Here is a 25,222-nt window from a genome sequence, read left to right on the forward strand (position 1 = left end):
AGGAAAATAATTTATGACAAGAGTTTCCAGTGTTTCCCACACATAGACGAATCTGTGGCGGTGCGCCACAGATTAAATTCCTACCGCCACAGATTCAACACCGACCAAAAAAAAAAAAAAAAATCAATACCGACCGTCACATATTGCGTTTCGTTATTCTTTTGTACACTATTTAAAACACGCAGCGAATTCGTTAAACTGCATTTCCTTTCCCTTCTCTCTCTTCATCTCTCTGTCACTCACGCGTCTCGAAAGCGTCTCTCCCTCACACACACACACACACACACACACACACACACGCACACAGCCCCTCCCCTCCGTGCACTGCACACCACATCTGTCTGGATCATCTGTGGAGAGAAGACGGCTGGCGAAAGGTTGGTATCTCGTGAACACTTTTAATTAAAAAGTGCTTAAAATATTTTATATTCTGAATACAATAGTTTCAGTGTGTTGATGTTACTGTAAGTCCCGACCCTTAGCAAACGCGATTGCGCCATCTTTAGAAAGTTAACTAGTTGCAAATTTGCGGTAAAATGTAGGCTAGCCTAGTTGGATCCTAGTAGCCTTTAGAATCATTATTTACGAAGCAAGGTTATTTTCGTAAACGAAAACTAAAACTAAGACGAAAACTATTGATCAAAAAACATTTTCGTAAACTGAAATAAAATAAAAATGTCAAAAATAAATGAAAAACTAGAACGAAACGAAACTAACAACTTTTATTGAAAAACTAACTGAAATAAAATAATTATCATCAAATAAATAATCGTTTTCATAATCATTATGTTCTCACCCCATGGCGGAAAAATAAAGACTGCGACATGAACAGCACCTGAATTAAATCTAGGCTACTGCATCAGTTTTTATTGATGTATTTTATGTAACACAAGCGATCAAACCAATATACTGGAGCTGCTTAATCGTTAAATGATAGAGATTCAAAAACCCACGCGATCATTTGTAAATGACAACGATTCCTCATGTCTATTAAACCTTTGAAAAGTCTTACCGGAACATTCAAATCTATATTTGCACTGCCGCTGACAGAGAGAGCGGTCATCATGTTTATGTAAAAAAAAAAAACAGCTTTTTGGCAAAACAGCTTCACAAACTCAAATACCCAGTCGTTAATATTATCACAGCAATATTCTGATTAAAGGTCATAGTCTGGATATAAACACTGATGTGATGTCTATGGTAGAGATCAAAACAGAGCACGTCATTTTTTGAAAGTAATTGGCGCTTCAAGTAATGTTTGTGTCGATTGCTTTGTTTCACCACTAGATGGAAACAACTGTTAAAAAATGTATTTGTCATTGACTACTAGAGATTGATTCAAAAACGCAGGTTCATCCAGTTATGTTTTTGTGAGCAAATCATTTTTTCATTCAAACCACTTTTTCATAAATTTAATATAAAAAGTTGGTGTATTAAATATATTCTTTTTTAAATATTATGTATTAAATTATTAATAATTCATTCAAATGAATTAAACACTTTTTAATAGACTGAAGCAATTAATATTTTGTCTCACATTATTTTGCTTAGTTTAGAATTGCTAGGAAATCGTGATCTCTATTTAAAATAAAACGAATTTAAAAAAGCAAAACTAAATTAACCTTGTTAGGAAGCCCCGCAAAATAAGGTGCCCTAACAAAAGTTTTAGACTGTGCAGCAAGTAGGCTGTCGTATATGGTGCTAAATTAACGTAATAAAGTTCTGTGTAACCAATTATTAACAGTTTTTTTTAAAAAACCAATCGTTCTTTTCATCTGCAAACCCCCCCCCCCCCAACGGACAAACATCTAACCCCCTCATAGACCCCCCCCCCCGGGCTGACCACCACACATTGCCTTCAAACCTGTGGGAAACACTGGTTTCATACATTATGACAAGAGTGCACCTCAAAAATCTACTTCATAACAGGAGTTCTGACCTTTTTCACAAACAGACTTTCTTGTTGCCTTTTTTCCCTATTAAACATTAGAAATAATAAGAAATGATACATCATATGAAAACTTAATTTCAAAATTCATCCTTTGGAATGCCATTTTAAAATCAGGCATTGAATTAACATGGAAAATGTACATCAAAATCATATTACTAATAGGGCTGCAACGATTCGTCGACGTGGTCGACAAAAATCGATAATAGAAATAGTCGACAATGAATTTCATTGTCGATGTTGTCGCCAGACAACCGAGTGAGGCATCTTTCTGCCGAGAGTCGCACATACGCAGCTTCTATGCTGAGCGATAACATACAGAAATGGCGGCGTCCAACGCAGCAGCTGCGCGTACCAAAACACGCCCGTTTCACACATACTCCGTCTGCAGTGCGTTTTTTTTCCCACACCCATGTTAACGGATTAGAACGTTCACAATGTACGGACTGCAAACGCGTTCTGTGTGAAAGCAAAACGAGTCTGTGCTTCTTCTGCACCGCATACGTAACGCACACGGACTGTAGACGCACTGCAGACTGAGTATGTATGAAACAGGAGTAAAGTTTGGGAGCATTTTAGCCTGCTACGGCGAATTAAAATATTACCTGCATGGTTTGTAAAGCAGTCCTTGCGCATCACGGCAGCACCTCTGTGATGCACGAACATTTAAAGAGAAAGCACGTCGGACAGTTGAATGAAACTGAGTTTGGCTGGCCTCGGTAAGATTTAAATAACATGGAAGCCAATACGTTTTGTTTTGGATATACATTTTTGTTTACTGTTTTATTGCTGCTGATGGTTTACAGGAAGAAAATGTTTACTTGATTTTAATTTATTTTTTCTTATAAAACAAATGTGCCCGTCCATTAAAAAAATTTCTTAATTTATGCATTTATGTCTGTACTGACCGAGCACTGTGCCTAATTGGTTTTAGACAGGGCATTTTTATTTACTTTTAGTATGAATTGGCCTATCAGCAGCAAAATATGCATTTTTTATTGAAGTACCCCCTTCTTTCTTGTGTTTACTATAATTTTCCACATAATTAAAGCAATCTCATGCTAAATTTGAGAAAAATTGAATAATTATCCGATTAGTCGACTAATCGTTTCAATAGTCGGTGACTAGTCGACTATTAAAATAGTCGTTAGTTGCAGCCCTAATTACTAAATGTTCTTGTCCATGAATTATAAAGATTTAAGATTCAATTCTTCATTTTCAAGTCTCTGTTCAAAAATGGGAGTACCAGTTGAGGGGTTAATGGATCGTCATGCTCATATATGGTTCCATTGCTCAGCTGGTCCATAAATCTGACACGATCAAAGTACTACTTAATATTCAAAGTGCTAATAAAGACTGAATTTTCCAAGCATGATACAGAGCTATCTACACAACTACACAACTTATAGACCACATAATAATAACAGCCTTGATATTTTATGTAGCTTAATTTGCGCGCATCGGGGAGTCACTCTCTAAACGCGGGGTATTAAAATTGCTTTTGAAAGCGCGTCCGGATTTTACTTTTGGTTTCGTTTTAACGATCTCGCGAAACTCTTGACGGCGCTGAGCGTGCATTCTACAATACAAGACATTACTTTAACAAAACCAATTGAAAGTGGGTGGACACCAACGGGATTTTGAAAAGCGTGTCCCCAGTGGAAATTACGCCGCTGCGTGAGTGGATCTCTGCTGCTGAGTTATCATCTGATGTGAATGAATGCCGCGTTGTACAGTATATTGAGACAGAGGCGCCAGAATTGCATCTGACAGAATGTGCGCTGAAGATGAGTTTTAAATGGTTATGTAATGTTGGAGAGAATGGCGAACCTGTCACTGCATCAGCTCACAGCAGTCTGTGCAGTAATTAGGCTAGCAAAAGTTTTGTAAATAAAATATAATTGGCTGAATCGTATAAATGCTGGATTAAGATTGTGAGGGGGGTCGAATCGAGATCGCGATCTGAGAACACTGAAGCGGTTTTCATGCGAGCAGCGTCTCTCTCAGCCATAGGACCTCTCTTTCTCTGGGGTGTGTGTGTGTTTGTGTGTTCGGGGCGGGACACATAACCAGTGATGATGATTGGTGTGTCTGTAAACGTGGTGTAACTGAGAACGCGATGATTGGCTTAGATTGAGTAAATTTCCATTGTTTGCCAATCAGATGCAGAGTAGTGCGGGTGTTCACACACACACACACACACACACACACACACAAGCACACGCACGGTCAGTCGCACACACCAACATCCAGGAGTCACAACGATGGCAAGTCCAACAAGTTCAAAGCCACCTCGCTGAGGTGAAAGGCATACATTTTTATGTAACGTGCAACTTATGTCAGATATGGACATGGAGTTTTATTTTATTACCTGTTTACATATCAGTTTTTTTTTTACACTACAGTATACATTTTTATTATTATTATTAGTTTATTTTTGGTACATTTCTTCAGAAGCATAATTTATATTTAGACTTATTTGTTGACGAGTTGTGGTCTTTGCAATAAATATTTAAAGTTCTAAACCATCTATTGTGCTTTATTGTTCCACTGTAGTAATGATAATATTTATAATAATATGTTGAATTTGATAGTTGTCTCTCATGTTGTCAACAACATTAAAATAGTGTAGATTAGTGTCAGTGTTTCCCCTACCATTATCTTAGGGGGGCGCCCCGCCCCCCCAACGGCACCCCCCGCCCCCCTTGAATGTCAAGTTCATTTTATTTTTGATATAGCGTCAGATCACAATAGAAGTCATTAAGGTTATCTTTCCTATAGAACAGGGCTATACATTGTTCTTTTATTAAACAAACTAAATTGCCTTGTGTTATTTATCTTATTTAAACGAAGGCATGTCATTTCTGTCTTTACATGATCGCGTGTTTACAATGTCTCATCTGCGAAAACACAGACGGGATCGCGGACTCCATTCATAAAAACCGAATCTACTATAGCGCGAAATGCCACGTAAATTCGTCGATTTTTGGATTAATAAATCAAAAGTTGGTCTGTTACTTCATTCAAATCGCGATATGGACTAGTGTCTGTGAAAACTGAAATGCAAAAAGACCGTTTCAATATGAATCCTGCATGCTCCGTTTGCCTCTGTATGTATGAATGGTGGAGACGCGCTTTTACTACACGCATATACTGAAGCACACGTGACGCTCCCGCTAATTTTGGGCATTTGCATCTCGCATGAACAGATAAACTCAATATCCAAAGCTGCTGTGAGTGTCACTTTTACCGTTTCATTTGAGAAAACTAGCATCATAACATGCTGTACACACACAGAAACTTCAAGGCAACCTGTCAAAATAAAAGTAACATGTAACAGAACATTAGTCTTGTATTACTTTTGTACAGTATAATGTAGTTGTTTATATATTCCTATTTAAATAATTGACATGAAACAATATATATGATAAAAATAAATATAACAAGATTAACCACTTAATTGTAGAAAAAATACTACAATTATTATTTAAATGTTAAATTATTATTATTATTTATTGATTTTAACAGTAAACCTCTGTTTGTTTGCCAAAAATTAAAAGGGTTTATTTTTCATTTGATTAAAAATAAATAAATGTTTATACTTTTAATTTGATTATGAGAAAAAAATAATACACACAAGAATTAAAAAAAAAAAACTTTGCCTGGTAATTAGTTACTTTTATAATGATGTATCTCAGTTACTAACTCCGTTACTATTTGTGAGAAGTAACTAGTAACTATAACTAATTACGTTTTTAAAGGTACGGGATTTTGAAAAGCGTGTCCCCAGTGGAAATTACGCCGCTGCGTGAGTGGATCTCTGCTGCTGAGTTATCATCTGATGTGAATGAATGCCGCGTTGTACAGTATATTGAGACAGAGGCGCCAGAATTGCATCTGACAGAATGTGCGCTGAAGATGAGTTTTAAATGGTTATGTAATGTTGGAGAGAATGGCGAACCTGTCACTGCATCAGCTCACAGCAGTCTGTGCAGTAATTAGGCTAGCAAAAGTTTTGTAAATAAAATATAATTGGCTGAATCGTATAAATGCTGGATTAAGATTGTGAGGGGGGTCGAATCGAGATCGCGATCTGAGAACACTGAAGCGGTTTTCATGCGAGCAGCGTCTCTCTCAGCCATAGGACCTCTCTTTCTCTGGGGTGTGTGTGTGTTTGTGTGTTCGGGGCGGGACACATAACCAGTGATGATGATTGGTGTGTCTGTAAACGTGGTGTAACTGAGAACGCGATGATTGGCTTAGATTGAGTAAATTTCCATTGTTTGCCAATCAGATGCAGAGTAGTGCGGGTGTTCACACACACACACACACACACACACACACAAGCACACGCACGGTCAGTCGCACACACCAACATCCAGGAGTCACAACGATGGCAAGTCCAACAAGTTCAAAGCCACCTCGCTGAGGTGAAAGGCATACATTTTTATGTAACGTGCAACTTATGTCAGATATGGACATGGAGTTTTATTTTATTACCTGTTTACATATCAGTTTTTTTTTTACACTACAGTATACATTTTTATTATTATTATTAGTTTATTTTTGGTACATTTCTTCAGAAGCATAATTTATATTTAGACTTATTTGTTGACGAGTTGTGGTCTTTGCAATAAATATTTAAAGTTCTAAACCATCTATTGTGCTTTATTGTTCCACTGTAGTAATGATAATATTTATAATAATATGTTGAATTTGATAGTTGTCTCTCATGTTGTCAACAACATTAAAATAGTGTAGATTAGTGTCAGTGTTTCCCCTACCATTATCTTAGGGGGGCGCCCCGCCCCCCCAACGGCACCCCCCGCCCCCCTTGAATGTCAAGTTCATTTTATTTTTGATATAGCGTCAGATCACAATAGAAGTCATTAAGGTTATCTTTCCTATAGAACAGGGCTATACATTGTTCTTTTATTAAACAAACTAAATTGCCTTGTGTTATTTATCTTATTTAAACGAAGGCATGTCATTTCTGTCTTTACATGATCGCGTGTTTACAATGTCTCATCTGCGAAAACACAGACGGGATCGCGGACTCCATTCATAAAAACCGAATCTACTATAGCGCGAAATGCCACGTAAATTCGTCGATTTTTGGATTAATAAATCAAAAGTTGGTCTGTTACTTCATTCAAATCGCGATATGGACTAGTGTCTGTGAAAACTGAAATGCAAAAAGACCGTTTCAATATGAATCCTGCATGCTCCGTTTGCCTCTGTATGTATGAATGGTGGAGACGCGCTTTTACTACACGCATATACTGAAGCACACGTGACGCTCCCGCTAATTTTGGGCATTTGCATCTCGCATGAACAGATAAACTCAATATCCAAAGCTGCTGTGAGTGTCACTTTTACCGTTTCATTTGAGAAAACTAGCATCATAACATGCTGTACACACACAGAAACTTCAAGGCAACCTGTCAAAATAAAAGTAACATGTAACAGAACATTAGTCTTGTATTACTTTTGTACAGTATAATGTAGTTGTTTATATATTCCTATTTAAATAATTGACATGAAACAATATATATGATAAAAATAAATATAACAAGATTAACCACTTAATTGTAGAAAAAATACTACAATTATTATTTAAATGTTAAATTATTATTATTATTTATTGATTTTAACAGTAAACCTCTGTTTGTTTGCCAAAAATTAAAAGGGTTTATTTTTCATTTGATTAAAAATAAATAAATGTTTATACTTTTAATTTGATTATGAGAAAAAAATAATACACACAAGAATTAAAAAAAAAAAACTTTGCCTGGTAATTAGTTACTTTTATAATGATGTATCTCAGTTACTAACTCCGTTACTATTTGTGAGAAGTAACTAGTAACTATAACTAATTACGTTTTTAAAGGTACGTGCCCAACACTGGTTATCACATAGTTAGACAAACTCTTTAGCTGGTCTTTTACTGAAAAATATTTATAAATGTATGCAAAATTATTTGTTCTGCATTGTAATACAGAAAAAAAGTAACTACTAGATGTATAGCACATGAGAAGATAAGGCTTTTTAACATAAAAAGCTTTCTGAATCATGAATATCATGAATGGTAGCTATACAAAACAAAGGTAAAATTATTTAACAAAAAAAACTTACTGACTAGGGCTGCACGATTAATCGTTTTTAAACCGAAATCGCGATTTGAAAGGGTGCGATTTTCAAATCGCAAGAGCTGCGATTATTTCGATTTATTATCAAATGTGGTAACAAGCATATAAGTCGTTTTTGACAGGTCGCTTCAAGTGCATATTACGTCTTCATGCTTATATTACGTTTGATGCAGACAGAGTTTAACCAATAGGGGGCATTTTAACACTGCATGTAGAGACATGCACGGGACGTATTTTTCAGTCCCGCCTCCGCAGAAATATGTTGATCTCGGTCCGTTCCTACCTCGACATTCATGTTTTGTCCCGCTCCTGCCCGCATAAAAGTAACCTATATAGTTTTTTTTCAGTACATCAATTGAATTTACATGAAACAGTTTTGTAACATCTCGTAAGTTTCACAAAACCCCAGCATAAACGTCCCCGATAAAATATTTGTTATATAGGCTAAGCATCAACATTCACAAACCACTGTTATTCTTAACAGAATTAAGAGCAAGCATGAGCTACTGTGTGTATCCAGAGCAGAATGCAAGCAGACAAAGCTAAAGTTGACATCTCACTTCATTTGCGATCTCATAAAGCTCTAACACAATGAATATTATGCACGATGAATCTTTCACAATGTCTACACTTCGTGTGTTTTAATTCGCGAGCACGCAATATTCAGCACTGTGCAAGAATGTTTGAGCAGTGAGTGGATTCTAACTTAAACACCTGACTGCCTATCCTTGTGTTTACTAATAATAGCTGTAAGTTGTATACTAGTTGTTCTTGCTGCTTTTGTGCAATAGATGAATAACAATATTTTGCTTTTTAGATATTTCTATTTTGCGGGGATCCCGCGAATCATTTTATTTTCCCGCGTCCCGAACAGCCGCACTCGTCCATCAAGTTTTGTCCCGCGCCGCAGTCGGTTGCGTCGGGTCCCGCTATACTCCCGTAGGAGTGCAGGTCTCTACTGCATGTACTGAGCAAATAACGTTAACGCCATTTGGAAAAGATAAGCGGGAGCAGCGGCTCAACTTCCCAACAAAGTGTCTCTTAATGTAGGTTATCATCAGTGTTTTACTGATGTAAAATTGTTTACAGTGTGTTTGGATTCCTAAAAGTTTAAGATTTTAATAATATTTTATTATATAATTTTAATTGTTCATTTTATTTTATTTAAGATACTGTAGTTATTTTCTTAATTTGTCATGATAACTGACAACTTTATTTTAAAAAAGGCAACAATGTTTAAGAGGTTTTAAATAAACAGTAGAACAGTGTAGCATACTTTGTGATTGTGCTTGGTCCACCATATCAAACCTGTAGCTCTTTTATGAAATAGTAGTAAATCGCATTTTAAATCGCAAATCGCAATTTTGATCAGAAAAATCGCAATTAGATTTTTTCTCCAAATCGTGCAGCCCTATTACTGACCTTGAAAAACAGTAATGAAGGTCTATATAGATCCTCTCTGTAATATAATTTACTGTTTTATGGTTTTCTTGTTGCATAACATCACAATATGGGTTATGTGCATAACAAACTTCTGTGTTTTGTAAACCAGGCTTCATTACTTTCCATTTGTCACATATGGCACTGATTTACTGAAGATACCTTTAGGACGCCACAGAACTGTTGGGATTACCCTAATTCTGGTACTTTATTTCATGTATTTTTTTTTTTTTACAAAGACATTTTCTTCTTTTCACTAATACGTACAGTCGAATAAACAACAACAATAAAAAGCATTTATTAGGTTAGATGAAACGCTTTTAATGTCAGTTCATCTGGTGTTACTTCTCCGATAACTGAATGAGTGAACAACAGTTTTCCTGTTTTAACATAAAGCTTCTACACTGACTTTGATTTGACAGCCAAATGTTCAAATATTAATATTTTTAAACTAAACTGCTTTAATAGAGGAATATTTAACAACAGCTAAACTACTAAAGTTTTTGAACAGTAAGATTTTTAATGCATTTTAAATAATTATCTTCTGCTATATATATATTTATATTTATATATATATTTTTTTTTTTGGGGGGGGGGGGTGATACTTTTATTTAGCAAGGATGCTTTAAATTGATCAAAATTAATGATAAAGACATTTCTAATGTTACAAGAGATTCCTATTTCAGATAAACACTGTTCTTCTGAACTTTCTATTCATCTAAGAAACATGAAAACAAAATCTACTCAGCGGTTTTCAACACAATGTTAACAATAATATATATATATATATATATATATATATATATATATATATATATATTTTTTTTTTTTTTTTTTTTTTTTTCCAGCATCAAATCAGAATATTAAAATGAATCCTGAAGAACCATGTGACTGGAGTAACGATGCTAAAATTCAGCTTTGAAATCACAATAAATTACATTTTAAAATATATTTAAAAATATTCTTGCACATTTTAAATCTAAATATATATTTTTAAATATATTAAAATATATAATATTCAAATACTGTAGAAAACAGTTATTTTAAATGTTACTGTTTTTGCTGAACTTTAGATCAAATACATGCAAGCCTGGTGAGCAGAAACCAAAAATCTTACTGTTCAAAAACCTTTGACTGGTAGTGTACTTTTAGAATTTCAAATTATTTTGGTGAGACTTATTTTCTATAATTAAAATCAAAAGATAACAACACAAAGTAGGTCTATCCAGTCTGTTTGGATTACATTTTTGTGCAAATAGATCTGGACACACCACTGACTCGCCAATGTATACAATTTCTGTGGATAAGTCAATCAGCTGTCAATCATGTTTAACACAGTTTGCTGCAAATCTCTTTAATCTGCTTTGATTCCCCTCCACCCCTCTCAAACAAACACTATCACAGGACTGTCGGAAAACTCTGGTACGCTCCTGACAGCACAAGATCACAGATCTATGATGCATGAAATGAACGATCACATTCAAAAAAACAAGCACAATCAGCCTTTGTTCCTTTGTCTAGCTGTCAGAAAGCAACTTGACTTTGTGTCACACTCAAAGTTGTTTGCAAACACATTGAAATACACATACAGATGTGTAACGAAACAACATTTTGGAAGACACTTGCAAATCATGTTCAACGCTTCTAGAGATGACAGGTTTAATCTGCTATCCTTTGAAAAATCATTCATATACAGAATATTTAGGCCAAGCAGATCTTAGAGCTAAAAGCCTTAAACACATCTACTGTTACAGTGAGAAACAGATATATTTATTCGATATAGAAAAACAGGAAAGCTACGGCACAGGTCAAAGCAGACCGTTAGAGGACAAAGGCAGCACATTTGATTTCAAATAGCCCTTCCGTCAGCAGTGGTCAACCGTGGTTGTAAATTATTCACAGAGGCATCTGCATCTTGGGCAACAGTGGCTGCAACCTGCCTATGTCATGGAAGTCCAGTTGGCGAGGATCAAAATACACTGCGAAGCAACTCAAGGTCAAGCTATCAATCACACATTAGCACTTTAGGCAAAAAAAAAAAAAAAAAAGGGAATAATCAAATTATAATGTGTTTGTATTATCAGCATCACATGGATCAATAAAGAATAACTTTAAATGAAGGACTTTCAATTTGAGCTTCTCCTCCTGTAGAAGGAAAGTCCTTTCTTCTTTTGTAGCCAGTCTAATCTTCTGTTTGAATCTAAGCACTGTGACTTTACTTAACGGGGTGAATGAGTATTGTTTTATAACAGCGCGACAAACCCGGCACATGGGTTCATACCGACATTTGATACTTGGCTGAAAACATCCATCCGATTGGCATTAAAGAAACATGGTGCAGCCTAGAACACTGATTACATCTGGGTAAAGATACTTTACTGAGATAAACCAACTAAACTAAGCAAGACTCAAGCAAGGTCAAGTACAGTAATGCAGAAGTTCTGACACCTACTTATTTATGTTTTCTTCTTATCTTTAATTATTTCTTTGCTTTCAAAAATCAAATCAGTGTCATTTTATTTTACACTAAATAACTTCTCTTCTGTTGACAATAAATGCATAAACAATTATCACTAAAAGACTGGGAAGATGGTTGGCACATGCAGCCTCTTCTCATGCAGGCTTTAAGCGAGCCAAACTCACAGCACCTGCAGATTTCATGCGGAGCAGCATTTACTGTGAACCAAGTAGGGCCGTAAGTTTTATTTTTTTTCCAAATTTCGTTTTTTTTTTTTTTTGTCAGTTTTAATTTTTCTAGACTGTTTTAATGGTTAAATAAAATTATATTTATCAAAAAGCATATCTAATTAATTAAAATCATGAAACTAACCCAATTTAACATAAATGTATTAAAAGTTTAACAAAAAATATTTTTTAGGCCCTATAAAATATTTTTTTTTTTTCTCAGCCTAATTTTTTTTTTATCAAATTCTATGTTTTCTATTATTTTTCTAGATTCCATTTTAATGGTTCCATTAAATTTCAATAATCAAAAGCATCTCTAATTAATATCAGGGCTTGACATTAACTTTTTGAGGCACTTGTCCTTCGGACAAGTAAATTTATGTTTCACTTGTCCATGCACAAAAGTCACTTGTCCGGGTAAAGATTTATAATATCATTTTTTGTTTTTTTTTGTTTTGCTAATGCAGAATTCATTGAAAGCATCCAAACACTATCAATATTAATACAATTCAGTTGAAACAGTAGAAAGGAACGTAGAAGTAGAAGTAGAAAGGAACAGTAGAAGGATCTCCAGACTCATAGTATAATACAAAGTAATACTTTGCACGCTGATGTGCACAGTGTATCACCAGATGTAGTGGTGACTCTTGGTGAAAAAAAATAAAACTATCTATCCGACAGACGCCACAGAACATTTCTCCGTCTTCATAAATAAACCAGTCGAATTCATCTTTCCATTTGGTTACAAATTTTCGTTCCCGTTTGAACTCATATGGTGCTGTTGGTGTAAGGCAGGGCTCGAAATTAACTTTTTTACTTGGTAGCACTGGTGCTCCCAACTTTAAAAAGTTAGGAGCATCCCAAAAAATGTAGGAGCACCCAATTTCTTTTTAGTTATGCACCGATCTTGATTCTTCATGGCCGATTCTGATTAACTGACATCTGACAGACGCCTGCCAGATGTTTGTACACAGCAGATGCTTTCCAGATCAAGAGATCTTTATCAGACATCTTGCAGACGTACATGTGCTATCTGAGCCGCGTTGTACAGTATATTGACACGGAGGCGGCAGAATTGTATCTGACAGAATGTGCGCTGTAGCACGAAATATACTATATTTCTTCAAAAGCAGATTGTGGAAACCTTTTAATTGTCCACAATAAAAATAAAATCGTCATTTCACACACCCCTAATTGCAGTTTGTGCAACGCCGGAACAGGGTTTGGTTGAGAGAGAGAGAGAGAGAGAGAGAAAAAAAAACGTCCGGTTCTAAGTTAAGCGGAGCGCAGTTTCAGTGACAGGGAATGATTGACGGCTCAGGGCTCGCAAAATGTCAAAATCTCTGGTAGCCCTTCGGGCAGGTACTCATCAGAATTTGATAGCCCAAAAATTAATTTAACTAGCCCAAATAAAAAAAAGACATTTTTTAAAAATATAGAAAATCAGATAGGAGTCTAAATGTCAATCAAAAATGTTTTCAATACACAAATATAAACAAATATCAAGGAAAGAATTTTATTTCACTATTTAGTGTAGCTGCAGAATTTTAAAATATCAATTTAAGGCAATTTATGACCCTTTTTTTTTAAGAGCTGCACAAGTTAAATGAACAGTATGAGTGGGGTTGGACAATGTACGGTAGAATATTAAGCCATAAAATTACATGATTTATAATTCAGATACAGACACAAAAAACAAAATATCTAATACAATGGCATTTCAACCTTTATACCATTAAAAGGGATAAATCAAGTATATCATTTCTTATTTATATAAGATATATAACATTAGTATTACTTAATTGTTTAGATTTTTAAAAGGCAAATTAAATTATTTCACACTCACTTACACATGGATCGATAATTCTGAGCCTAATTTGACCATAAACAGCTGAAAAAATGTATTGAAAATAAAAATTAATTTGTTTGTCACGAGGGGGCGCTTTAGGAGCGCTGAAAAACTACGGTTTCCATAGTAACAGCTGTACACAAACCAGTACTAACGCCGTTTTATCAGACATGAAATGACAATGCAAACGACATATTTCTGAGGACAGTCTGTTCCCGTCAGATACATTCATATGAAGACATCCGTGCAGCGTTTTGACTTTGAAACGTACAGCGTGCATATTTATTCAATGACATCATTGCCTTTTTGAAGATTTATCCAAACCTATCGCGATCGTCTTTCCGTCTCTTAAACTTATACGTTAATCAAGACTTTTAGTCTTGTACTACTAGTCAGTAGTTAGGCTAGCGACAGTTTTGAAACCGAGTCGCACCACACTCATTTCTCTCACTCGCACAAATGCTTCCAAATATAATTTGAGGTCGCACAGATTAATTTATCGCAATTTCGAGAGAGAGAGAGAGAGAGAGAGAGAGAGCCGCGCTACCTGGAGAGAGAATGCTGCTACGTCAGAGCAGCCAAAGCGTCAACAAGCTTCCTCGTACTTTTTGACAAGAGTTCTTAACGGGGCGGCCAGAGCTTCTTTGCAGCTCAAGTCGGCGGCGGTGTGAACGTACAGTAACCGTGTGTGTGTGTGTGTGTGTGTGTGTGTCGGCGCGCTGCGCTCTCTGTTCAATATTCCGCTCGGTGTTTGCGCTGCACGTTCTGCTCTGTCGTTAACGGCATATAACGTTAATAAACATGGCATTTTATTTTGTTTGAAATTTAACTTGTCCAGTCGGACAACCAATTTTCTCTTCCACTTGTCCTACAAAAAAATCCACTTGTCCCGGACAAGCGGACAAGCCTTAATGTCGAGCCCTGAATATTATTATATTTTTTCAGAAAAAACTGTGTATTTACATTTTTCCGCTAAAAAATTCTGGTAAATATTTCTTTAAAAAAATAATGTTTTAATAATAATTTTATTAGTAGTAGTAGTAGTAGTACTATTATCAAATTAAGTAATATATTTCTGTCAGTTTCTTCAGGTTAAACAAAACTTTCATGTTGACATGTTGCTATGAAGACCTTTAAGTTTCTGTTTAAAATATATGATATGACGAAAATTTTTGTCAAAAGAAACAGTAAAACAAGCAGTTCTAGAGATTGTTTATGTGTTTGTGTACTCATATATTGAGGTAGCAATAGCTGAAAACCCTGAACATCACGAAATCACACGTCTGTGTCATTCATTCACACAGAGAAACTCAGAACATGCAGGACTTAAATAATATTTTTGTGGCTTAATATTAACATACATATATTCTTTTCTTTTTTTGGGATTAATCAATGCACGCTGATGAACTTTTATTTTAGTTTATAGTTATATGGTAACGAAAGTGGTTAACATTCAAACCTTTCTTTTTCATCAGTAGTATTATTTGTGTAGTAGTATTTTTTTTTATCTTTTTGCTGGGATTCGCAGCCTTTCTAAAATGACACTAACTGACAAGTATCACAGTCTCACATACTAGGCACATATTTAAAAAGTTTGTATTTTATTTAAAATGTTTTTTATTTTTAATTCACTACTAATAATAAACATGAGACTCAAATATTTCTGTCTGGGTTTAATAGTACAATATTTGATGGTAATTTTAATATTAATTAACTTTAATTTTGTGGGAACTATAGACAATACATAGTCACTATCCATGATTCACATGGGTCTACTCCAAGTGTACGTATCCTACGTACACTTCACATATGGTTGTCTAACATGACAAGTCAACATAAAAAACATATTTATTTCAAATTACAATGGGTGTTATGTTCTTTTCCTGAGCGTCAATTCTGTGCTGTATCCCTCAGGATTTCCAGACACTTAGATAACAGATCATAAACAATAAAAGCACTAAAGCATAAACAATACACAGATCTAATCAGCTGCAGCATGTGAATAAACAGTGAACTGACCCCCTGGCTAACTATTCAATCTGAAAGTGTAATAGACTTAGGGCTATGAACCCATTTTATTTAATTCAGATGAATCCATATGTGATGTAATCTGGGAAAACCTGTCGAATGTCAGCTGGGACATTCTCAGGAAATTCAAAAAATAGGTTGAATGTAAATGTCAAAATTAGGTTTTCGTTAAACGATTATTCTATAGCATCTTATTTAACATCTCTGAAAATATCTTGACAAAATTCACTTGTTTAGTGCAGAAAAATATCGATTTATTGCAGCAAGCAGAAAAGTCATCTTTCTCTTGTGTTAAGAACGTGCTGCAGAGGTGTTTTCTCTGAACATCACAAAAACAGTTAACCTATCAAAATAAACCATGTGACATATTTAATAAAGGTGTATCAATGCACATTCACCGCCAGTCCTGTGCAAACTATGACACGCAAACTATGGACAAAATAAAAACAGTATTGAAAAGGGCTTGAACCCAGCTTTCATATGGTATCAAAATCTAAAAAAGGCCGAACTTTTTAAAATTTGTTGGGTTTTCCTAGATCGCATCACATATAGAAATGATTGCTACATTATTCCAGAAATTATTCTCAAGTATTTGTGAGCAACGAACTTTTATCAGCTTTGATAAATTATGGAGCTGTTTTACTCAAGATGTCTTCAAAGGAGATACCACAGATGAGCATAATCAATGTCCATCACATATTTTTCTTTTTCTTACTAACATTCAGATATTAAAACTGAACATAGCTATCTCCATCACTTTAAACAAACGGATGAGATATGTTTGGTGATTTGTTCAGGTGATATTCAACATATACCCTATTAAAATAAGAGGAAGAGAGGAACCAATAGTCTGTGACCATTTCCTCCTGCACCTACATGAACAACAGTAACTAGCCTTGTGCTAGTTCATTCACTCATCATATGTGACCCTGGACCACAAAACCAGTCTTAAGTCGCTGGGGTATATTTGTAGCAATAGCCAAAAATACATTGTATGGGTCAAAATTATTGATTTTTCTTTTATGTCAAAAATCATTAGGAAATTAAGTAAAGATCATGTTCCATGAAGATTTTTTGTAAAATTCCTACTGTAAACCTATCAAAATGTAATTTTTGATTAGTAATATGCATTGTTAAGAACTTAATTTGGACAACTTTAAAGGTGATTTTCTCAGTATTTTGATTTTTTTGCACCCTTAGATTCCAGATTTTCCAATAGATGTATCTCAGGCCAAATATTGTCCTATCCTAACAAACCATAGCTTATTTATTGAGCTTTCATATGATGTATATATCTCAGTTTTGTAAAATTTTACCTTATGACTGGTTTTGTGGTCCAGGGTCACATATATGTACAAGAGAGTGTGATGAAAGTGAACACACTTTTCAGCAAAAATAGTTATGCCATCTTATAGTCTCACAACAAAAACCAGCTATTGTATAATCTGAACGCACATTTATCGATTTGCCCATTAGCAACCATGTTGTGGCCGTACAAAAGAAGATTTCTAGAGTAAATATATATTATCCACAACACAAAAAGATCTTTGTTTTGGGGATTTGTTTCAGAAGTTGTGTTGCTGTACAATGACCCAGCTAAGCTGTCTGGGTGTTATACAAGGGAAATAAATGTAACCTCTCCTACCCACAACAGCTGTGCTGATAGATTACAGTGAATAAGACACTGGAAGAGGAAGCACCATTACTTCCATTCTGCACTCCAGTCATGATGTAGTCTAAAACACTAACATGATCACGAGCGCACAAAACACTGTTGCATAAATGTGTCATTTTAATGCAAACTCCCAAATGAGAATGCGTTCTGGGAGGAACATAAACTGATTTTTGCTTGCTTTAAATGCTAATCTTGCAAGACACTCAGTTGCACCAAAGCTCTCATGAAAAACAGCTGACCGTGGCATGTACTTTTAATAGCTGGTAAATATTTACATCAAAAACAGATACAGCAAGCAGAAGCCACTGAACAAAGTTCGTAAGTTCAACAAAGACATTTGCGGTCAACATTCTAAGGGCAAATAAAGCACATTACTTCCAACTTCTAGGAAAGCTGAAGACAAATGTTTACACACCTTGCAGAATCTGCAAAATGTTAATTATTTTACCAAAAAAAAAAGAATGATCATACAAAATTCATGTTATTATTATTTAGTACTGACCTGAATATGATATTTCACATAACATATGTTTACATACAGTCCACAAGAGAAAATAAGAGTTGAATTTATAAAAATGACCCTGTTCAAAAGTTTACATACACTTGAGTCTTAATACTGTGTTGTTACCTGAATGATCCACAGCTGTTTTTCTATTTATTTATTTTTTTGGTTAGTGACAGTTGTTCATGAGTCTCTTGTTTGTCCTGAACAGTTAAACTTCCCGCTGTTTAATGCAACTATTACAGGCTCAAACGCTCACTAATGCTTCAGAAGGAAACTTTTTGAATTTGAAGATCAGGGTGAATTTAAACTTATTTTGTCCTCTGGGAAACATGTAAAATACCTTCTGTAGCTTCGGAAGGGCAGTACTAAATGGAAAAAATATGGTATTTAGGCAAAATAAGAAAAATGTAGACATTTTCATTCTGTTCAAAAGTTTACAGCCCTGGCTCTTAATGCATTGGGTTTCCTTCTGAAGCATCAGTGAGCATGAACCTTCTGTAATAGTTGTATATGAGTCCCTCAATTGTCCTCAGTGTGAGAAGATGGATCTTAAAAACATACAGTCATTGCAAAAATGCTGAAAAACCAAAGAATTTGCGGGACCTGAACAGATTTTTCTGAAGAAGAGCAGGCAGTTTAACTGTTCAGGACAAACAAGGGACTCATGAACAACTATCACTAAACAAAACAATTGAGAATCAAGTGTATGTAAACTTTTGAACAGGGTCATTTTTATAAATTCAACCATTATTTTCTCTTGTGGACTTCATGTAAACATATTTTATGTGAAATATCTTATTCAGGTCAGTACTAAATAAAAAAACAAACATGCATTTTGTATCATTCCTCTTATTTTGGTAAAATTATTAACATTTTGCAGATTCTGCAAGATGTTAGGGCTGCACGATTAATCGAACGATGTTGTGAGGCGCGTTTAGTCAATGAAGTCGGTACTTTGATTAGTAGTAAATCTCCATCACGTGCGTTCAGCTGGAGCGGCAATTAATACACAGAGACGTAAAGGTCGTAAACGTCAGCTGCGTTCAGAGGCGTAAATCACTGCCATCTACGCCAAATCGCGCTCAAAATCGAATGCGATTTTGAACGCGATTTGGCGTAGCTTGTCAGTGATTTACGCCTCTGAACGCTCCAGCTGAACGCAGCTGAACGCACGTGATGAAGATTTACTACTAATCAAAGTACCGGCTTCATTGACTAAACGCACCTCACAACATCGTTCGATTAATCGTGCAGCCCTACAAGATGTATGTAAACTTTTGACTTCTGTATATCATCCATTACATCTGAAGTACTGTGTAACACTCACAAAGTTATGTTAAAGTCAAATCATAAAAAGATTAAGTTATTATTGATAATAATAAAGATTAAATCTTATATATATATAATGCTTTAATTACAACATTAGCAGATAGTTCAATCTAATCACTTGTGAAAGGCTTAGACTAGAAATTGGGGGAAAAATAATACAATTTATGTTATCTTAAAAAAAATACATCTGAGAATAATAACAAATAATACAGCACCAACTAAAGTAAAATAACTGTCTGTCTATGTCAGGAATTTCCATTAAATAACCACCCAAATCAAATTCCTCATTATGCTTCCTGTTTCTTTGTGTGCTTTGGTCAGATGTCGGCAATTGTGATTTATTTTAAGAGCTGTGACGTTTAAGGCATAAATTTACATTCGACTGGGCAAACACTTAGACTTGATTCTCTCAGCAGTCATGAACTCATGCCTGGGCAAAACTTCTGTGATAGCTTAGATCTTGCACACAAAATCAAACTGTTCACTTATATCAGGTATCTGAACAGCGGCATCCTAAAATATCTCTAATGGACATTCAATTGTGTAACACAACAATACAACACAAATCAGTGACTAAAAGGCTCTAAAAAACACAAAGACAACAAAAATCAGGTGAAAGGTTCTTCATATCACTTGAAGCAGAGGTCTATAACGGTTCATATGCTCATCCCATTAGTTTACACCAATTCCTCTGAGAGATCATGTGCAATGTGACCCAAAAGATACGGTTTCTTATGTTACCCCGAAGCTCCTGAATACTTCTGCCTTTAGATGATATAAATACCGAAGCGATGTGCTCAAATATAACATTGTATTGATTAATTGTCTCTGTAGCCAAAAGAGTGCAGGGATGTGTGGGCAAGTGCGATCCAAGATGAGGGATATAGTGGGAACACAGAGTACAGGCACAGACTGTGCCGCTTATGCATTTTTCAATAAAAGCAAAACTCAAACCTTGATCACAAAGTCTGTTAAGAAACATCCGCCGCTCGCCTAGCTGTTCCTTAAATATTCCTGAATAAATATAATCATTAAGGTGCATACATGCTTATGTAACTACAGCACTCACTCATATCTTATCTAATGCTCTCACATGCAAATATGACCTTTGGCCTAACCAGCCATCAAATGATTTATTTTTTATTTTTTAATCACTAATGTGCATACATGTAACAGTCCACATTTATGAATAATTAAAAAAAAAGAGCTACCAGTAGAGGGGGTTTACATGCAACATATAAAACATGCATGCATGCATGAGCAGCAGCAGCCAATATTCAATATTATAGGCATTACTAGTGTGTTTTCCTAACTCCACTGAACAGGTCTTCATGCTGGGGACTTGTCAGACCAGTTACTGAGGAAATAAGCTGCAAGATCCTGGCAGCAAACGCTGCTCCTGTATGGTGCATGCTCAGATTATATTCAGATGGTGTTATGTAGCTATTTTACGAGAAACCAGTGAATTCGATCTCAATGCGGAGTAACACGAGAAACAGCCTCCGGTGGCACATACATACAGACAGACAGAAAGAGACATGTCATAATACAAATGCACACTATGTATGTTGCATTTAAAAGGGGTCAAAATGTACTAACACCCACCTGAGGAGCAGGAAATGAGGAACACTCCAAAAGCCAGCTTTGTTGCAGGTCCCATTTTGCAATCTTCTGTCTTGTCCTACAAAATCCAAAAGTCTTTGCATTCAAGTTTCCCCTCGAAGCACTGATCAGCAGTCAGTGAAACACATCCATGTCACAGAGTCAGTGATATATGGCAGTGCACAAATCCAATGCCAGCTTACAGTCCTCCGATTCGGCGATTTAGAAACGGTCCACTGGTGATAGTTCATTCAAAGCAGACGAGCTTTTAGAAATAAAGTGATCTGAGACTGTCCATGCGGTTTGCTTTAAACCCCATATCAATAACGAGGAAATTCCAACGCGTACGAATACTGTATCTATACAATGTTGCGCTGCCTTGCGCTCAGAAGAAACGAGCCCGTTCAATAAGCTCTTTCAGTAAATGGGCCAGCTCCCAGCCCCAGTGATCAGAACAACTGGATAACCTATGCATAGAACCCGCCATAAAATAAATAGATGGAAATAGTGTTGCTAATGCAGGAACTGCCTCCAAACCACCTGAAAAGTCTATGGCAGTACACTAAATGCATGCACATTTACGGGGATAAAAATGGAATTAACATCCCTAAGCGATGTTTCCACATCACGCTTACTTCGCCTTATGTTTAAATATAATAAATGTAGTACAACAGATCATAGATAAAGTGAAATAAATGGGGTCACGCGCACGATTCAGCGCACGCGCGAGCTCAAGTTGACAGTGAAGGACTTAAATATGGCCAAACGCGCTGTATCCACATTCCCTTCTGGTGTTAATGACTCAAACCTGCAATTCCCGACCTCACAAAGCTGCTCTAGAACTGCTAAGGTAGGTGGTTCAAACAAACAGTCGTTTTAAACTAAGACGTGTCGACGGCTGAATAAAGCATAGCACGTACAGCCTCCGAAATAACTTCATCAGCCCCGTCGGGAATATGACGGCAAAAACGAAACGGAATTGACAGGTAATGTCACTAAATGTAATCCTTCAATATGTACTGTCCCGGTGTTCGCGGTCGGTTGACGTTTTGGAGCGGTCGGAACTCAATTTATCGCGATTTCCCTCTCCGTTGCTGTCAGTCACCGTTGGCTTACTGTATTCAAGATGGACGCCCGGGTGGCTTGTTTTTGTTTTTTCTGTCCTCCACTGCCTTTACCCGCCCATTTTTTTACGTAAGCGAGGCGCCGTACTGCTTGACAAGCGTGTTAGCCAATCAGAGAAGCATATGTAAATAATTGAAACCAATCATAGTGCTGGTCCTCATAAACCCTGCCCTCTCCATGAGGGGTTTGTATGTGGCAGTAGAGTGACGTGCATTCGGAATGTAGGCTGTGAAATATTCACTGTATACAGCTCTCTCTCTAGCAGTCAACAATAATATTTGCAAGTCTATTGATAATATGCTTTTCAATTTTTTATGGAAAAATAAAACCCATTATATTAAGAAATCTGTAGTTATGAACACAACTGAAAATGGAGGTTTAAACTTTTTAGATTTTACCACTCTTAATTACACTTTTAAAGTTAACTGGATCAAACTATTTTTAAAAAAACCAACTAGTATATGGAACATTATTCCTCACTATATTTTTTCACAGGTTGGAGGTCTTCATTTTCTTTTGCTTTGTAACTACAGCATTCCTAAACTTCCATTAAAGTTATCCAATTTTCACAAACAAATGCTTCTCTCCTGGAACTTAATCTATAAACATAACTTCTCACCTAATAGATGTTTTATATGGAATAACAAACATATTCTATAGACCATTTCAAGCGCTAGTCGGCGGCTTAAGGAAGTGACGTCGTTGGTCCCAGGACGTTTCCGGTTAGTGGTCCAGCGCATTCAAAACAATGGCGAGAAGCGCTTTATGAACAGTGGGATTGCGGTCATATATATACAAACATCCTGCTTAAATGTCTAAATTAAAATTAGATCCTTGTCGTTCGGTGGTTGTGTGCTCCCTCTGGGGCGGTACTAACATTCTGAGACGTGTTTAACGGTAGATTTCCGCGAAACGTACCCGTGTTGCGGCAGTGAAGGAGAAGGCTGGATAACAACAAGCAACTCTAGGATATACAGCGCACATTTCGATTCAGGCAAGTAAATATCGTTTTTAATCAGTTTATTTGTATATCTTTACGTTAACTCTTCAAGTATGATGCCGTATAATTTAAAGTAACGTTAGCATTTTGTCATTGTTTACATATGCATCTAGCTTTCGTGTGTAACGTTAATGAAAAAAGGCAAGTTTTTTATTTCTGTTTTATTGCTAAGTGTTATGTGGGTTAAATTCATATTAGTCGTCTAGTTATTTTGTCAGTTGACAAATGCAGTGAGTAACATGAAAGTACGTGAATGTCGTATTGTGTAACAGTTAACGGCAGTAGTTTACAAAACGTAATGTTTATGGTAAATATTATTTTCCATCACATAAGCTTTGGTAATGTTAATTCCAAGATGTACTGACGTATTAAGCAATAATAGCATTATTATTTTTTTATATTGTGCATTATATTAAATAATTGTTTTTCTTTTATCCTTATATAATGTAAACAAAATTTATACAGGTGATTTCTAATATCATTTGTTTCTTAGTCTAGGAAGCATTTTGATGTAAGCAGTTGTAAATATGCAGCAGGGTCACTAAATCTGACAATACAGTGTAATACTGAAATTTGTTAGCTCCCTGTAATTCCCATAGAATTGGTTAAATGTTATACATTTTCATAATGATGGCTAATATCCTTTGTTTTGTTTTCTAGAAAGTATTCTAAACTGATGTAAACAGTTGCAGAAATACAGAAGGGTCACCAAATCTGAGAAGGCAGTGTAAGGAGAGCCATCATCTGTAGACACCCAAGGACAGCTGATCATCCTGCAGTGACAAACCACATCTGACCATATCAACACCCAGATGTGATTGAGAACTTGAGTGTAGTATTCAGTAATTTAGTGTAGTACTTAAAGCGACTGATGACCAGGCCAGATACAGACTCCTGCTTTTGACATTTGTTCCCCTTTTGTACTCCATTTCAGTTCAAATGTTGTTTCAGTTGTTGTTGTTTCATTTGTTGAAGCATTTTATGTTCATACAAATATTTACATATCAATACATGTGCTGGAAATAAAAACAGTTGAAAGTGAGAGAATGCTTTTTGTTTATATACAGTACTGGTCAAAAGTTTGGACAAAGTATTTTTTTTTATGTTTTTGAAATAAGTATTTTATGTTTATTAACATGATTAATTATTTAAATGATTTCTATTATAAAAAATGTTGTGCAAAGCTGAATTAGCATCAGCCTTTACATTACACCAGTATTCATTTTCACATATATATATATAAAATTTGTGTGGGTGTGAACAGTAAATACGTGCATAAAAACATATATGAATGCTTTATGTGTGTTTGTGTGTGCATTTATTAATCTGCAGATATACAGGTTTATGTAAAACACGTTAGCCAGCATTGAATTGCGACGATCTTGTTTATTTGTGATCACATGATGACTCGGAGCATTCATACCCTCCACTTGCACTGTTCCACAGCAACAAACTTGACCAAACTAACGTTGAACACGTTGAAATGAATTCAACACGTAATAATAGCATCGAGCGCTTAGTTTAATAGCATACATTTAGCGTTGTTTGGAACGATGTGTATTGTGAAAAGTAATGTACTAATGAAAACAAATATTTAAACAGAAATACAGACTGACCACGCAATGCAAGTAAATTAATCACGAACAACCTCCGGATATCTTGGGAACAAAACATGAAGTAAGTTGCACTGCTTGCTTCAGACTGATGGCATCCATTGTATGAATAAATGTTCACAATATTTCCGTTCATGTGATATGCTTTTAGCAATCTCCCGTGTACACGCACGCAGCATCGATTAGTTAATGAGCAGCTTTTTTACCTTAACTAGCTTTTTCGCTAGATTTTAAAAGAATGTGTTCGTATTGACAGATCGGAGAAATAGCGCTA

General features: G+C 35.6%; 1 protein-coding gene across 2 annotated transcripts in view; it reads right to left on the bottom strand.

Annotated features, from left to right (window-relative positions):
- The window catches only part of acvr2aa (activin A receptor type 2Aa), a 73,762-nt gene extending 49,693 nt beyond the window's left edge, over nt 1–24,069 (bottom strand). Inside the window, exon 1 of one of the 2 annotated variants that reach the window (XM_073845271.1) lies at nt 21,214–24,069. In XM_073845271.1, the coding sequence (XP_073701372.1) occupies nt 21,214–21,268 (55 nt within the window). In that variant the 5' untranslated portion in view covers nt 21,269–24,069. The remainder of the gene's footprint in view (nt 1–21,213) is intronic. The other variant, XM_073845270.1, reaches the window with a different exon arrangement.
- Between the last annotated feature and the right edge of the window lie 1,153 nt (nt 24,070–25,222).

Source organism: Garra rufa, chromosome 8 (genome assembly GCF_049309525.1).
Source record: "Garra rufa chromosome 8, GarRuf1.0, whole genome shotgun sequence".
Lineage (NCBI taxonomy): Eukaryota > Metazoa > Chordata > Actinopteri > Cypriniformes > Cyprinidae > Garra > Garra rufa.